Source organism: Bombus bifarius, unplaced genomic scaffold, assembly GCF_011952205.1.
Source record: "Bombus bifarius isolate JDL3187 unplaced genomic scaffold, Bbif_JDL3187 scf7180000008030, whole genome shotgun sequence".
In the NCBI taxonomy this organism is placed as follows: Eukaryota; Metazoa; Arthropoda; class Insecta; order Hymenoptera; family Apidae; genus Bombus; species Bombus bifarius.
This window is the reverse complement of record NW_022884401.1, coordinates 569840-585727: the sequence shown is the minus strand read 5'-3', so window position 1 is coordinate 585727 and position 15888 is coordinate 569840. Positions and strand designations below refer to the sequence as shown.

The following is a 15888-nucleotide window of genomic DNA, read 5'->3' as shown; positions in this document are numbered from 1 at the left end:
AGAGTGCGACACTACATCAAACTACGCGACTACATATATATAAACTTCTGTATGAGCTATATGGTTGGTTGCTCTGTCGAGTCAACTTTTCCGTGGTACGATATTATGAAAATTTTAATCTGCATTTGTTTATTGAACTGCTGTTAATTAAGTTAAATTAAGTTAAAGAATGCCGAAACGTCCATGTCCTTTTGAAGATAATTTACTACCCCAATTAAAAGTACACGTAGGCCAGAAGCAAATAGACAACGGCGTCTGTCAAGAGGAACGAATGAAGAATGTTTATGGTACGGAGGTTATAATATACGAATATCAACCGATATTATAATAATATACACTCTGTTTATTCTATTTCATATAGACAAAACAATGGATTTATTGAAAGAAGGTGTAAAAGTACTGTCGCGAAGATTAAATACTTCTATAGAATTGAATTCTATCGATGTACCATCATCGAAAACTCCTTCTTCGTGCAAATCCAAAAATGAACGTATCTCAAAACAAATGGTGTTGAATAGTAAACTAGAATTATTAGGAGCGGATAAAGTTATAAAGGTAAGTTATTTACACTTATTAACAATAGTAAAATCTATCTATCATAAATTTATTGTTACTATCGATATTACAAAGATTTATCATTAATCCAATATAATCCAACCTATATGTATAGAGATTTTTAAATATGATAAAATTAACACCTTTCTCTTTTCCTTTATATCCTGTAAGGATGTTCGACCAAAGTATGATCTTTGTGAATGCAGTCGAGTGATAGATCAAAGCATGTTCAGCAAATGTTCATATTGTGATCAAATTTTATGTAATTCTTGTCTCTTTGAGTGTATTAGTTGCTCAGAACTATTTTGTCAAAACTGTTCCCTGCCTACGTAAGTTAGCTTAATCTTGGAATATATATATATATATAAATATTTGGAGGATTTCATTTTTCTTTATTTTCTTTTTTTTTTGCAGATATGATTACGAAGAACAAATTAAATGCCTTAATTGTTATAAATAGGGCTTAAATATATGTATATTTTTTATACTCATTTTGTAAGTTACATATTTCTACTCACATTGGCTAATATAAAGGATCTTAAATTAATTACAAAAATTAATTATAATACAATATATACAATGTAGTATTAAGTGTATTAAATGAAAGAATTACCTGTTATCCTTCCCGCATCCTATTCTTGTCATTCAAAAAAATATGTACTATTTGATGTGAACTTACTTTTGCATATGTAATAAATGTTATGTTTGTTGTTCATCACGAAGAAAATTGGGCAGAAATTCATTACAATTATGACATTGCTTCATTGGAAGTTAGAAATGTACAAATTAAAACTAATAGGGAAAAACAAAAGACTATCATTCAGATAATACCCCATAAAAAAGAGAAATTCACTAAAATACGTATGATAAAACGTTACTATAATTTCGACCAATTCAGAATGATTTAAGAAATCAGTAATCGTTGATTTATAATACATGATATATTGTAAATGATCAGTTGTATTGAATAATTTAAATTTCGTAAATGAATAAGAAAATTAACAAAACATTTCAAATAAAATAAATACTTAGAGCGGGAACGTATTTGTATTTCTGTATACATATATACGTACCGTTATCGCATATTCACGTGGGTTCTCTAAGAAATCTGAGTGACAGTAAGTAAGCCGCCTTTCAAACGAAAGATTTTAAATTTAGTCCAGCAACGGTAGGAGATATTAATATCTACATTACTTTCAGTTATTATATTGCATTTACATGTATCACAAAATTACATTTCCATATAATATGTATTTATATCGTTCATTTTAATATAAAAATTATTTTCAGAATACAATTCTAATAATTAGTGTGAGATGGATTTCTCATTTTATTTTTAAATCGACGTGATAAAGTTAGATTAATTATTATATTATAAATTTCTTTTTATATCTTTATATATTATATATATATATTTTAGATACTGATATGATTAAAAGAAGGAAAGCATCAAAGTTACCGGTACAAATCAATGAAGATGGAGATACTAATAACATATCAAAAAACAATATTTTGGTAAGATATTTACATTATCTTAAAATTTTATTACTAGCGATAGAAATTAAAACTAACAGTAGATCGTGTACTTATAGAATGTTAAAGAGAAAACAGAATACGATTTATCCCAAAAAATGAATATGAAACAAAAGGTAAATCAGAAGGGCACAAAAAAGTGTCAGAAAGTTAGTAAACAAATAAGTGTTTCAAACATGATTCTCAAATATAATGCGAAAGCATATAAATATCAAATTCAGCAGTTAAATCTATTGTTCAAAAAATCTTTAAAATATTCAATGCTTACACAAGATGAATTATATATGTTATTTGCAAAATATAAATCCGATGGACATTATAAAATTAATAAGAACTTACCACCATTTACGAGCCTTCTTGTTAATACACGTGATATGTTTAAAGAAAATCATTGTTATGATCAGTTTTCTGATATACAAAAAGCAAAGCCTGAAAACAGTGGGGAAACAATTGCAAATTCATATTCTAACACCTTTGATAAAAATCAACATGTAGAAGAAAATCCAAAGGTGTATGAAATTCTGCAATCAAATGTAAAACAGGATGTACTGAAATGTACAGAAACCCCTCAAGTAAATAATATAGACAGCAGAATACAAAATAAATATCTTTATAATGATCAGAACTTTTTACACAGTAGCAATTATAATCATTTATATATGAACCATAATATGCAATCACATAATAACTTAGATATATTAAATGATATACAACATTGTGCTCAATCCAAAGTAGATGCTAAGAAAGTTTCTGATGCAGAAAAGAAACAGTTTTCATGCAATTTAATAAAGTCACAAGATATTACCTCTGAACAACATCAAAATTGCAGATATATGAATAAGAATTTACTTTGTAACATACCTGATACACAATATGAAAATTTAACCAACAGTGAAATTCCACAACAAAATGATATACACCATTCGTTGCAGTATAACAATTTTTCGTTGAATCCAAACTTTTACAATGATTGCTATTTAAATAAATGCAATAATGTGGTTCCTATCAATAATAACAATAATTATCAATCCAAAAATGTACAATCAATTTGTATTCCTCACATCAATAATTTAGAATCATGTCTTGATATGAAAAATTTGGTTGCTCCTCATCAGTTGACAAGAAATCATTTAGAAGAACAAGGTAATTTAAACTTACCTATTCGTACAGAGACATATTCTGTGTTGAGCAACAAAAATTTGCCATATGTTTCCAACGAGGATGTCAGTAATATTCAGGGAGATTCTAATGCTTACAATACAAATTCAACTGTGATCTCGGATGATATTCTGTCACAAACAAATGCATTTATTCCATTGCATACTAATATGGCCAATCAGTACAACTAAAATATTATAATATTTAAATATTACTCTTTAAATTTATACAAGATTTTATATATTTTTTTACTATAAATATTTGAAGATATATATATATACATACTTAACAATATATAGTATAAATCTCGAAAATGTATTTAATATACATAGTTTAGTTTTAAATACAGAGAAAACATAATATATTAACGTACAAGTTATACTACACAATTATTTCTCGTTTCATTTTCTAGAGATATATCAATTTGAGTTTTTATAAATAAACATATTTAAAAATTTATAATAGGTAAAAAACACAACTGCGCGTGAATATAATTATATAAGTTGAGGTATTATAGTTTATTAAGCAATATTCGAGTTGAGAATTTTAATTACAATTTATATAATCTATAAGTTGTAAAAATTCATTATGTTTTTGTAACAAATAAAACATATACTATGATAAAATTTAAAGCGTTTTAAGTTTGTACTTAATTAAATTAAAACATGGTCCCAATAAACCTTTTAAGTATCACTTTCATAATACTCAGTATTGAAATATATTGATGATTTTCATACAAAACCTCTTTTGATTTCTTACAAGCAAATGATTGCATCTTTTTATATAAAAAATGTTAAGTACAAAATACATATAATGCAATACAAAAAGTTATTAATAATTTCATTTGAAATAAAAAACGTAAAAATGATGATACTATTCATGAACTTAATGTAAAAGAAGACAATGAATTTATGAAAGCACTATTAAGGTTCTTCGCATTTTGCTTGCTTTCGTTTCCTTTTGTAAAACCTATTAAAAATTTAACAGTTAATTACAAAATATATTCTGAAACTGAAAACTTCGTGATTATATTGAGAATAAGATATTATGACAAAAATTTGATTAAATGTCAGTTTATTATATTATTGGCAAAAAAATGTCCGTGCGCGCGCGCACACACACACATGCACAGAATAAGAAATAATATGAATTATATAAAAAAGATCCTTACAAGTCATAAGGGTGTTATGTTTGTATGGTCCTTTATATTTTTTCGATATCCAGAAAAATCTGTTACCAAATCAATTTCATCAATATCTTCACCTAGGAGACGACCCTCTACATTGTCCTTAGATCTCCTAAATAGCCTGCAATTGAACAAGCAATTTGTTTGAACAAGGCAAACAAATTATTAAATTTATTCCAGAAACGTTGAAATATCAATGTATAAATTAAAACTTGTATTACCTTATCTTATACTTAAAGATGAGACTGTATCTTATAACTATTTGTCACATTTTTCTATGTTAAGCTACAGATACAGTAAAATATTATACAAGCGATCTAAATGTCATATTGTTAATGAATAATTTTGCAGTAATATAAGCATTTGAAGAAAGTTAAATTTTCAAGTATTATATGAAATATAAATTCAATAACCAAATTAGTTACAACATACTTTATACGTCACTGCTATTTGCTGTAAGCAAATTAACTGGATACACAGCCAAATTAGCCCAAGAAAAAAGGTGCTATAATTTATTCCTCTTGCAATCAATCAAAAATATTGTTGCAATATTATAAACCTTCAACACAGTTTCCAATTAATATGCAGATCATAAAAAGTAATTACGGTAAAAGCGTGCAGAAGAATATATGTACAAAAATTGAAAACCAATCCTGAGGATCAAATAATATTATTATTATTATTATTATTTAATAGATAACATATACATGTTTAAAAGATATGAATATTTATTTACAAAATATATATATATATATATGTATTTTTTTTCTTACAATAACTGGAATCGATGTACAGTAAGAAATAGCTTATTTAGTATCAGTTATTTACGTTTAATACAATATTTACAGTTTAGTATAGCAAAATTGCTCCTGTATCAATTGTTGTTTTAGCACATTATTTACAACAGGAAGCGACATGTTTCACCAAGTTTTTGTTTGATAAAGTTCCTTTTCAGTCAGTCTTATATTGTTTTAAATGTAGTTAACAGTAAGTCTCCATTTGATTAGAAAGATAATTTCATAAGTTTAATTTAAAGTTCACAGCCTGTTTTACTCATTCACAATGCAATTAAAATGTTGAGATATCAATAGAAAATTTGCTACTTAAGTTATGAAACATATTACAACTAGGATAGTAGTTTTACTATAATCACTAGTTAGTTAAATTAAATATTTTTAATATCTTTGTTAATTTAATATATTAACAATATAAATGATAAATAACAAGCACATAAAATTTAATAGAACTACCACCTTGATATTAGTATGATACAATTAAGAAGGCAACACGAATGTATGATGTCAGTTTTGCCGTAATTCTATTAGGCAGTAGGATTATTAAAGTTCTGCACAAATTTCGAGAGCGTAGAAGGGGTTTGGGCATACCTGGACAATGTCGATGTTGATCTATGCATAATAGGCATTACAGTATCATCTAAACCACGATGAAGAGATATTGTATCTAAATCAATCATTCTTGCAGTAGAATGAGCATGCATCGCTGATAAATATTCTGATGTTTCTAAAGTGGTCTTCGTCGGTTTACGATACCTGTGAAAATAAAATAAACAACATTGAAATTTACAAATACTGTATTCCTTGAATGCAAAACTATTTCTTTTTTATGTGGTACTTACAATTTTAGTAACAAAGAACTACCAACTACAGATGCTGAGCTTAAAGCCATCGCCGCTGACGACATCCAAGGTTGAAGGAAGAATCCGAAAGAACTAAATATTCCAGCAGCAATAGGAATACCCAACAAATTATAGATACTAGCAAATAAAAAATTCAACCTTATTCGACGAACTGTTTTTCTCGATAGATCCAGACACGCGATAACATCTAGAAGATCATTCTAAAAAATTATTATTAATAGAGTATTTGTTGTATAAATATAAAATATCGAAATTTTTTCATTTAATTTTTAACCCACTCGCATGAGGACTACATCGGCAGCTTCCACAGCAACATCCGTACCAGAAGATATTGCAATGCCAACATCTGATTGTGCAAGGGCAGGACTATCATTAACACCATCTCCTACCATTGCAACTCTTAAGCCTTGATCTTGTAAACGCTGAATTTTAGCAACTTTGTGCGAAGGTAACACTTCTGCAAATACTCTAGTAATACCAACCTACATGAATAATACATATTATGAATCGATAAAAAGTCATAAGCGAACTCATCGAGTGAAAGAAAGCTTACTTGTCTAGCGATAGAAACAGCAGTCTTTCTATTATCTCCTGTTAAAAGAATGACTTCTAAACCCATCTTTTTCAAAGTATAGATTGCCAGATGGGCTTCTGGTTTAACCGTATCTGCTACGCTGATCATAGCCACCAGTACATTATTCACTGCTGCTAAAACAGCAGTATGTCCTAGATCTTCTTCAATAACCATTTTCAACTCTACTTCTTGTGGTATATTAATAGCATTTCTTCGCATCCACTCTCTGTTACCAACGCAAATTTCATATACATCGTCAGGATTAGTCTGGTCACCATGGGAATCCGGACTTAGCAACAATTCCAAATTTTGTCTCGTGCTCGAAATTGGCGTAACATCGATCGACACATTATTTAAGTTATGCGTTCCAGAAGGTAATTTTTTTACCTCGTTAATATAGTTAAGAATCTTATCAGATTTTAATGCATCGGCCAACGTAGTTGAAATATGTGATACTTTACATTTAAGTCCACAACCAGCAACTGCTTGAAAATTCATGCACTGTCCAGTTGTTTCAGAGCCTATTGTTTCCTTCACGTACCGCACAATTGCTTAAGAAAAAAAGCAGTTTATTGAAAATTGTACGCTAGACATAATATATAAAAATATAAGTATTTTCAATGTTTTACCTGATGCGATCGGATGTTCGCTATTTGTTTCAGCTGTACAGATAATGACTAAGAACTTTGCTAGTGAATAAGCTGTTTCATTTACAAAGAGATTTATCTTTGTTACCATTGGTATACCATGTGTTATTGTTCCGGTCTTATCAAATACAATACATTTAACTTTGTGAGCATTTTCCAAAGGTTCAGCACCTTTTATTAAGATACCATTTAATGCTCCGACTCCGGTACCAACCATAACAGCAGTTGGCGTAGCCAATCCTAACGCGCATGGACAAGCTATCGCTAATACGCAAAGCGCGCTTCGAAAAGCATATTGAAATATAATTTCTTCTCTATTCAATCCGTGTTTTTTGATTTGATCGTTGTGCGAGATTGGTAAACTGTTTACATTTACATATCCCACTATTATCCAAACGAATAAAGTTACTATAGAAACAACTATAACAAGAGGTATGAAATAACCAGCTATCTTATCGGCTAAATGTTGGATAGGTGCCTTATTCGTTTGTGCCTCTTCTACTAATCGTACAATTTGTGCCAATGTCGTGTGTTCTCCTGTATGCGTGGCAGTAATTAGAAGCGGACCATTTTGATTTATCGAGCCACCTATTACAACCGATCCTTTCTTTTTCGGTACCGGCATACTTTCCCCGGTAATTAGGCTCTCGTCGCAAGTAGAATTGCCTGATAAAACTCTACCATCGACGGGAACTTTGGCACCTTGCACTACTTTTAGGACATCGCCCCGTTGTACTAAATCTATACTGATCAAACGTTCAGATAGTAGTTCATTGTTAGGGCCCAAAGTAACCAGGACCGCGTCCGTTGCTTTCAAAGACAATAATTTCGATAACGCCTCCGATGTTTTACCCTGAAAAAATTAATTGCTTTTTATTAATTTTTGTGACAGTTATATCAACGTAAGCACAGTGTTTGATAAAAGATTGAAAACCTTTGCGACATGTTCTAACCATCTTCCTAAACTGATGAACACTAACAACATGGGAGGAGTATCAAAAAATGTCTGAGGACTAACGTGTTCCTGCATTATCATAGCTGCTGCAAGTACGGCGACTGAGTACAAATAAGATATCGTAGTAGTCATAGAAATTAAAACATCCATATTAGTTGTACCGTGTTTCAAAGCTTTGTACGCTTGAACGTAAAAATGCCAGCCACCAAAAAACTATAAATATCAGTTTGTCAAGATTTCTACTTAATTTCTTAATTTATAAAGAAATATTCGGAATTACCTGGACTGGTGTAGAAAATATGAAAAGGATTAAATTTTCCCAGGAAAGACCAGGAACTACGCAACACATATCTTCATGCGTTTTTTCACCAATAGACATAATTACCATGAAGTATGTCATGGCTAACATACACGGTATGCCAAAAATTAAGGACACTAAAAACGCTGTCCGCCACTTGTTTATTTCTTCCCTACATAAAAACGAAAGATATACTTATTTCTATTTATTTGGAAACTCGTGAAATAAATTTACCTCTGATCCAAGTAGTCTCTGTTCTCTTTATCTTTATTACTAAATAACATTGCGGTGAAACCTAATTTGTTAATGCATTCGATAATGTCCCTGACGCCAATTTTTTCTACATCGTATTTGAATTTGCCACGTTGAGTTGCCAACGCAACAGCGGCAGAACGGACGCCCGGTAATTTCCTCACAGTCGATTCTATCTTATTCACGCAAGATGCACATGTCATACCTGTGATCTATAAAATCAATATTCAGAACGATGTTGTCAACTTCGTGTCGCCAACTTGGGAAGTTAATAACCAGCTTACTTTTAATTCGATATCTCCCTCTCCAGTGCCAGGTTCCTCGATCAAAGTAGTAGGGAAGCCCAATTCCGATATGCTAGAAGCGATGTCAATCGCCCTTATCTTATTCGGATCAAAGGCAACTTCTGCCTTGGCCGCCATCAATGCTACCAAGATATTATTTACACCGTATAATTTTTTGCAATGTTTTTCTATGGCAGCGACGCAGGAAGCACAGGTCATCCCCTTTGAGGAATACACCGATTCATAACGTCAAAGCAGTAACGCGAAGACGAATCAGGATTATTTTCACGCGTAATATTTACCGTTATATGTAAAAAGCATTTTGCTGTTTCGTTTTGAGTCTTTACATCACCTCCCCCATTCATTTGCAACGGAAGTTCCTCTTGAGCAGAATTGTTTTTTAACGATAAATTCATTGGTGTTTCCTCTCCTAGAACTTTACCGTTTACTTCTTTAACAAACGAATTAAAACCCATTTCCTCGACGAACCCTGATATTTGTTCAGCCGTTAGGTCCTTGTCGTTGTAGGAAACCGTAGCTTCCTTCTTCTCTAAACTAACGTTCGCCTGTTTTATTCCTGCTTTCTGCGATAAACTGTCTGCAACAGAAATAGCAAAGAAACGCGATAACTTGACTATACGAACAAGAATCGGTTTAACAAAATTCGGTACTCACCAATGATAGTTTTAACACAAGACGCGCAAGTCATTCCATCGATATGTACGGTACAAGTACTGATAGTTAATTGTAACGAATCACTTCTTTGTATCTTTTCGGTAGAGCTACTTTCGTCGCTGCATAGGGAAGCGGTGAAACCCATATCCTCTATCGCTTCGACCAATTCGTTCGGCGTAATTTCTTCCGCTTTAAATTCGATGTAGCCGAGCTTCTCTTCTAGGATTACTTTAACGCTTAAAACCTCCGGTCGGCTTCCTATGGTTCTCTCGATGTTCTTCACACAGCTCTGGCATCTCATACCGTCGATATTAACCTTCATAGTAGAAATATTCGTGGAATCTTTCATTTTCTGCGACCGAGGAACGTACACCATCTGTACCGTGCCTTCGTAATCGGTATCGCCCTCCCCATCGCTAAACAGTCAGAAAGAATCGATCATTTCAGTTTCACCCGCCTTTGAAAGACGTCCAACTGCACGAAGATAATACGCAATACAGATTGCGTCCAGTCATTAGAATTAATTATAGCGATAAGCATTTGTAACATTAAAGTACATCAATAAATAACAAGGAACGTCATCGAAATATCGTAGCAGTTATCGTGGTCACATTAGTGTACCTACTTGCATTATGCAACCGAAGCAGTTTAGCTATCGTTCATTTTATAAACAATAAAAGAAAGTAATCGTTATCGGTCGACTTCGAAGCGAGTTATTCGTTTAAATGTTAGAATACGATCGAGGGCACGTATTTCTTTCCGATTACACTGATTTTCCTCCAAATCGAACGTTAATGATCAAAACGACGAGTAGCGTGACCTTCTCGTCATCGATTCGAATTTCAAACGAGTAATTAGCAAAATTACTCTTATTAAAAACGCGATATTATCGTTAACGACCCGAAACGTAAATAAGCTACGTTCCTCCCTCTTATCTTAAGGAAATACTTTCTGTTTTATGTAACTTGCACGTTTGTCCGTTAATGTGAGAATTGTAAAGAAAAATAACGCGCTCGATTCAGAATCTCTCGTGATACGACTGTTTCCATTGTTCGGTAATCTCTTCTTTGTTCTTTAAAGCAGATTATACCGAGATCTGAATATCGCTATCGATTAACGCGGAAGCTACGAAAGAACTTGCCGTAAGCGCGACGAAACTGGCGATCGCTATTATGTATTCGAAAGATAACGAGATACGTAACGAAAATACGATCTTGCGTTTACAGGATTCGAAAAATCTTACCAAAACGAGCTCGTTGAGTCATATCTTTTTCGAATTAACGGCTGCCTATCGTCGTCCATCTTTCTAATTGCAAGTATGATCACGTTTCCGTTTCTGCGGTTTTACAGATCTTTCAAGAACGAACGACCGTTATAGCCGTGGAATTACTCGCGTAATCACGATCCCATTGCGTCAAGATATTAGACGGAACCATTCTAACGAGCTCTTAGAAGCCGATAAGCATTGCTCGCGAGACGATAAAACTGAGCCGAGTCTCGCGACAAGTCCGCACTTTCTCGAAAAGGGGGAGAAGAATAAGAAGGAAAAAGGAAAAAAGTAGACGAAAGCTGGGATGATCGAAATTTTTGACCGCGTTAAAAATATTCATCAAAGCAAAGTGGATATTCGTAATGAAAAATGTCCTGACTTGGGTCGATTGAAATTTTGCGGAAGAGCGCGGTAAGAAGAGTAGGCAGTTTAGCGAAGTTAAATATTTCAAAAGAAATTGAAAAAAAAAAAAAAAGAAAAAGAAACGTAGATTGGAAAAATTGACCGGACGACGAACACTAAAGTATCAACGAGATAATCTATCGGATCGCTCACAAAGACGCGATCATTGGCTCCTTTGTCGTGTAGCCGTGATCGTTTTATAAGATCAGCCCAAGGATTTCCGGAATTGTACGTGCAATGGATACAATTAGCCAGTGTTGTGGCCAGATCGAGATCACACATTCCTTGAAAGCGAACACGTCCCAGTAACGACGAGTGGGGCGCGAACCAAACGCGTTCGTGTGTTTGACTGGAATTGATATCACAGACCGACTGATAACTCCTCTAATCGCCATGCTACGCGATCCCGTCTTTTTGCTCACGGCACTTATTCGATCGCTCGTTACTCCTCTCTACAAGGACAGTTGCGCACGACCTTTTCTCACTTCGTTCGTACGATACTCGAGTTTAGAAATTCCCTTCTACTCGTGTTCCAACGATACTGTAACAGTAGCCGCATTGAAATTGTTCGGAATAGACGCGATACAGACGCTCGCTTTGGATGCATACCGATATATACACGCAGAAAGGAAGAAAGGAAAGAGATGAAACATCGAAAGAGAAATGTCTCGTCACACTTTCTGCGCGCGGTTTTCTAACCTTCGTCAAATATCCACAGATCAAACGAATGTTGCCAACGTCGTCTCTCGATTTAAATTAAGTTCGTACTATTACACCGTAGCAACGAATTACCTATTAAGCTATGGTTACAGCGTGCTCTCTCTCTCTCTCTCTCTCTCTCTCTCACTGACTAACGAAACGTGAAGACCAAAATGCACAAACATACTAATAAACTCGTAAGAATCTATTCGTCGTTTGATTCGTCGGAACACGCATCCGCTGTAAGCATAGCCTTAATTGCATTGTACGCAATATACATTTTGCAAACAAATTAGCAAGAGAAGGAGGAAAACCTTCTGTCGCTCTATCGCGTTTCAAGCGTTGAGTTTTTTGAAACAATTTACGAAACAAGTAAGAGAAAAGGTACTGACCCAAGTAGTTTCGTATTGTCATCGATCATATTGTCGTCGTAAAACTGCAAGCAAGGAAACGACTGATAGTGGAAATTTGACCGATTCGCTACTAATTTCTTGTGTACCTTGCACAAAGGTAAAGGATATTTCATCATCCTAGATGGAATTTCAGCTTCCCCAAGATCATATACATATGTGTATATATATATCCTATAACGATCTTGTTCGTCATGTATCGAACAAATCCACTTCGTAAGAAAATGACCGTAACGAATGGAAATACCGATGATGTATTCTTCGTTATCAGTTCTTTTATATAGAGTATCGAAACAAGGAAATCAGCTGCAGTGTTTGCTTCGCTGCTCTTTATTTGAATTTAAGCTTTATTTACAAGACTCTATAGAAACTATAGAAGACTCTGGTAAAGCACGTTTCGTCTAACGTTGCCCTTTCTTCCACTTTCTCTATGCTATTTTAATTTCCTATTCGATAGTTGTACAGCAGCTGATACTGATAACGACGCACTCTTCCTACTTTCCCCGATTTATACATTAATAAACGCTTCGTTCTATCGTTCTTCGTTAATTCAGTTTCGACGCTCAAACGATTCGTTTAGTGTTGTCTAACTGTAAAAGACGTTCGTTCGTCTTTGAGCCGCAATGTGTACTTATACGAAGCAAAGCATGGTATCTAAACCGATGTCGCTTTTCCGCGTCGTTATCCTCGTCGCACAAGTAAATATATAAGTATACGCATCGGATCGTTTCTCTTCTTTTTAACTTCACGGTTCTATTACTTGTCGCTGCTGAACTATTTTTCGATGCTTGATGGCTTTACGACCGTGGTATAATTGCGGGGAACACGTAAAACCGCAAGCCTTTATCTTGTTTCCTTTTCTTCGACTGCTTTGTAAAAGCACTGTCTTTCAAAATAAAACTCGTGTCGAAAACTCGGTGACAACTAAACTGACCGGAGAATAGATCGAAGGAAGTCGAAGAACGCGTTTAATTATTTTCAGTGAATCTACGTTTGAACGATGCCACGTTCTCGATGATATTTATACGCAAACAGACGAACGACGGAGTCATGAAAAATTCGAAACTATGTTGAAAAGAGTTCGATGAAAAACGAAATTAATTCGATCGAATGAAAGAGCGAATATGGTACACTGGCCAAAGAACGGAACGCGTTGAACAGTTGGAAGCGAATGCATGATCTCGTTGTGACTAGGTGTACATATACCTGAAAATGGATCGAATAAGAATGGCATGAACAAGAGAGAAAGTGGTGTTCCAGATCCACGTAGCGAAAGATGGAATGGACAGATCTCTCGGCTGTATAATTGCCTTGTACGTCTATTTTTTTCATTTATCGAATCGTATCATATTTAATATTATATTTCGATTGTTGGTAAAAAGATAAGTCTTTATCGCTTCTTTGATAAGTGAAATACGGATTAAAAGACCAGAAATAGATATGCTATTCATAATATTGATTGATTTAACGAATGACTTACCCCAAGTATTTTGTAGAATTCAGTAATTTATACCGCCACGTTTTTGCGAACTTCCGCATTACGATACGATTGCATAAAATAAATCGAAATAGTAATCGTTAAAATGTAAAGAACGTCACGATAGCATAATGTTTTACGAATTGACTGGCGATAAAATTGGGGTTATTCGATAGGCAAAGCGAAGGAAATACGTTCGTTACACACTTATAGGTTTGAACGATCAACAGATCACGATCAAATTTCGAATCCATCTATCCCTCTGTGTCGATTAGAAAATAAAACTACTGCGAGTCACCAAGTGCTTTTTGAAATACGAGCACTCAATAACATTCTTCTGTTCTTCGCGTTTCGTCATCAAAGCATTGTCGTTTAATTTTCAAAACTATCGCGCGTTATTTTCGTCTTCGATACGACCAACTTATATGTATTACTTTTTTAACAAAGTTACGTTTCCTTTATATACGCGTTTCCTCTTACCAATTACCAATACGAGTTTAACAGAACGAAAAATAATTTGCCCTTGGACAATTGGCAATATTTAAATAATTAAAGTTAAGCGATAATACTATCAACAATAATTATCCATGCCACATATTTACTCTGTAGAAAGCAACCATTTTTGTTCTATTCTTCTCTGCTAATTAACCTGTTTGATTAGCATTATAAAAGATACGCAAACGTATGTATAAAATTAAATACAAAATTAATCGTAAAATAATAAAATATTTCATAATCTTTAATATAAAAATATGTTATATTTTGTGTAAATATTCATAGTACGAACAAATCACTTACTCTTTTTTTGTTACTGTCAGCTCTGCATTTGCCGCATCTTCCCTGTCAGCCTGTTCTGTAAAGTCAATGATTAAACATTGATTTCAAATATGATACAATTATTTAATGCAAATGCATTGTGAAAATTATGTCAAGCAATAACTTGTAACAGATACATAATATTACCTGTACTGATTTTATTAAGCTGATGATTGTCATCTATTAATGTCTTTGTATTAATTTCTGATTCCATTTCTTCTGTAAAATAACATTCCAAATAAATAAATATATAAGAGTATAATTAAAATGATTGATCAATACCATTTTCAAATATATCCAAATTCAAAAACACCAAAATCAAAATAATTGATAACAATTGATAAGAATAAATAAGTAACTACGATATTTTTTAGTCGTTACGAGAAAAATCTAAGAAAAGAGTTAAAAATGAATAAATACTGTTGTTAAATGGAATAGTCGATAAAATGAATGAAATCATCAGCTAATATTTATTCGCTCTATTATTCACCACTATGCATATGTAACTGTCATATCCGATAAATAAGATTACTATATACATTTTTAACATTATTACGCATGATTAAGAAAATATGAAAAAATAGAATACATACCAATAATATCAAATTTGAAAATAAAATGTTTTCATCAAAGTGAACAGTTTAATTTATGATTCACTTTTTTCACTATCTTACACACATAATGCACCATCAGAGAGGAATACATTACTGGCAAAATCTTATTTACCGATTACAATTGTGAACATACACTTTACTTTTGATAAATTAATAAAAAAAACAAAAAAATATATATATAAACATGCGATCTAAAATAAGTTTACAAAACTTATTAGGTTAAACGGATTCTTGTTCTATACACTGTTCTAACTGGATACTATCAGAATTGCTTAATAAATGTAATCCAACCTATAAAAAATTCATAGTTAAACCGAAATTAATGGATTCGATTAGTAATAAACTATGTAAATATCAGCACAGGCAATAGATAGACAATAGGTTTCTATTCACATTTATCACACTGAATTGTTAGTACTTCGGCAT

General features: G+C 32.8%; 2 protein-coding genes across 9 annotated transcripts; one reads left to right on the top strand and one right to left on the bottom strand.

The window, feature by feature from the left end:
- Positions 1 to 25: 25 nt before the first annotated feature.
- Positions 26 to 3525, top strand: LOC117207422 (apoptosis regulatory protein Siva-like). 2 transcript variants are annotated; one of them, XM_033447647.1, is made up of 4 exons: positions 26 to 287; positions 362 to 555; positions 727 to 884; positions 970 to 1151. In XM_033447647.1, exons 1-4 carry the CDS (start codon positions 170 to 172, stop codon positions 1013 to 1015), a joined length of 516 nt encoding a protein of 171 aa, XP_033303538.1. In that variant the 5' UTR covers positions 26 to 169; the 3' UTR covers positions 1016 to 1151. The 2 variants fall into 2 exon arrangements, with proteins under 2 accessions (XP_033303538.1, XP_033303537.1); XM_033447646.1 differs by lacking the exons at positions 26 to 287; positions 727 to 884; positions 970 to 1151 and adding exons at positions 1976 to 2070; positions 2148 to 3525 and having other exon boundaries at positions 419 to 555.
- A 210-nt stretch (positions 3526 to 3735) lies between these two features.
- LOC117207418 (copper-transporting ATPase 1) lies at positions 3736 to 15627 on the bottom strand. Of its 7 annotated transcripts, none has more exons than XM_033447630.1 (15): positions 15442 to 15627; positions 14996 to 15067; positions 14831 to 14885; positions 9775 to 10190; positions 9402 to 9697; positions 9100 to 9321; positions 8798 to 9027; positions 8546 to 8735; positions 8245 to 8478; positions 7293 to 8163; positions 6643 to 7214; positions 6368 to 6571; positions 6069 to 6289; positions 5818 to 5982; positions 4421 to 4553 (listed from the first exon to the last, which is right to left on the bottom strand). In XM_033447630.1, exons 2-15 carry the CDS (start codon positions 15060 to 15062, stop codon positions 4421 to 4423), a joined length of 3876 nt encoding a protein of 1291 aa, XP_033303521.1. In that variant the 5' UTR covers positions 15063 to 15067; positions 15442 to 15627. The 7 variants fall into 7 exon arrangements, with proteins under 7 accessions (XP_033303520.1, XP_033303521.1, XP_033303522.1 ...); XM_033447631.1 differs by having other exon boundaries at positions 14996 to 15064; XM_033447632.1 differs by lacking the exon at positions 15442 to 15627 and adding an exon at positions 15131 to 15148.
- Between the last annotated feature and the right edge of the window lie 261 nt (positions 15628 to 15888).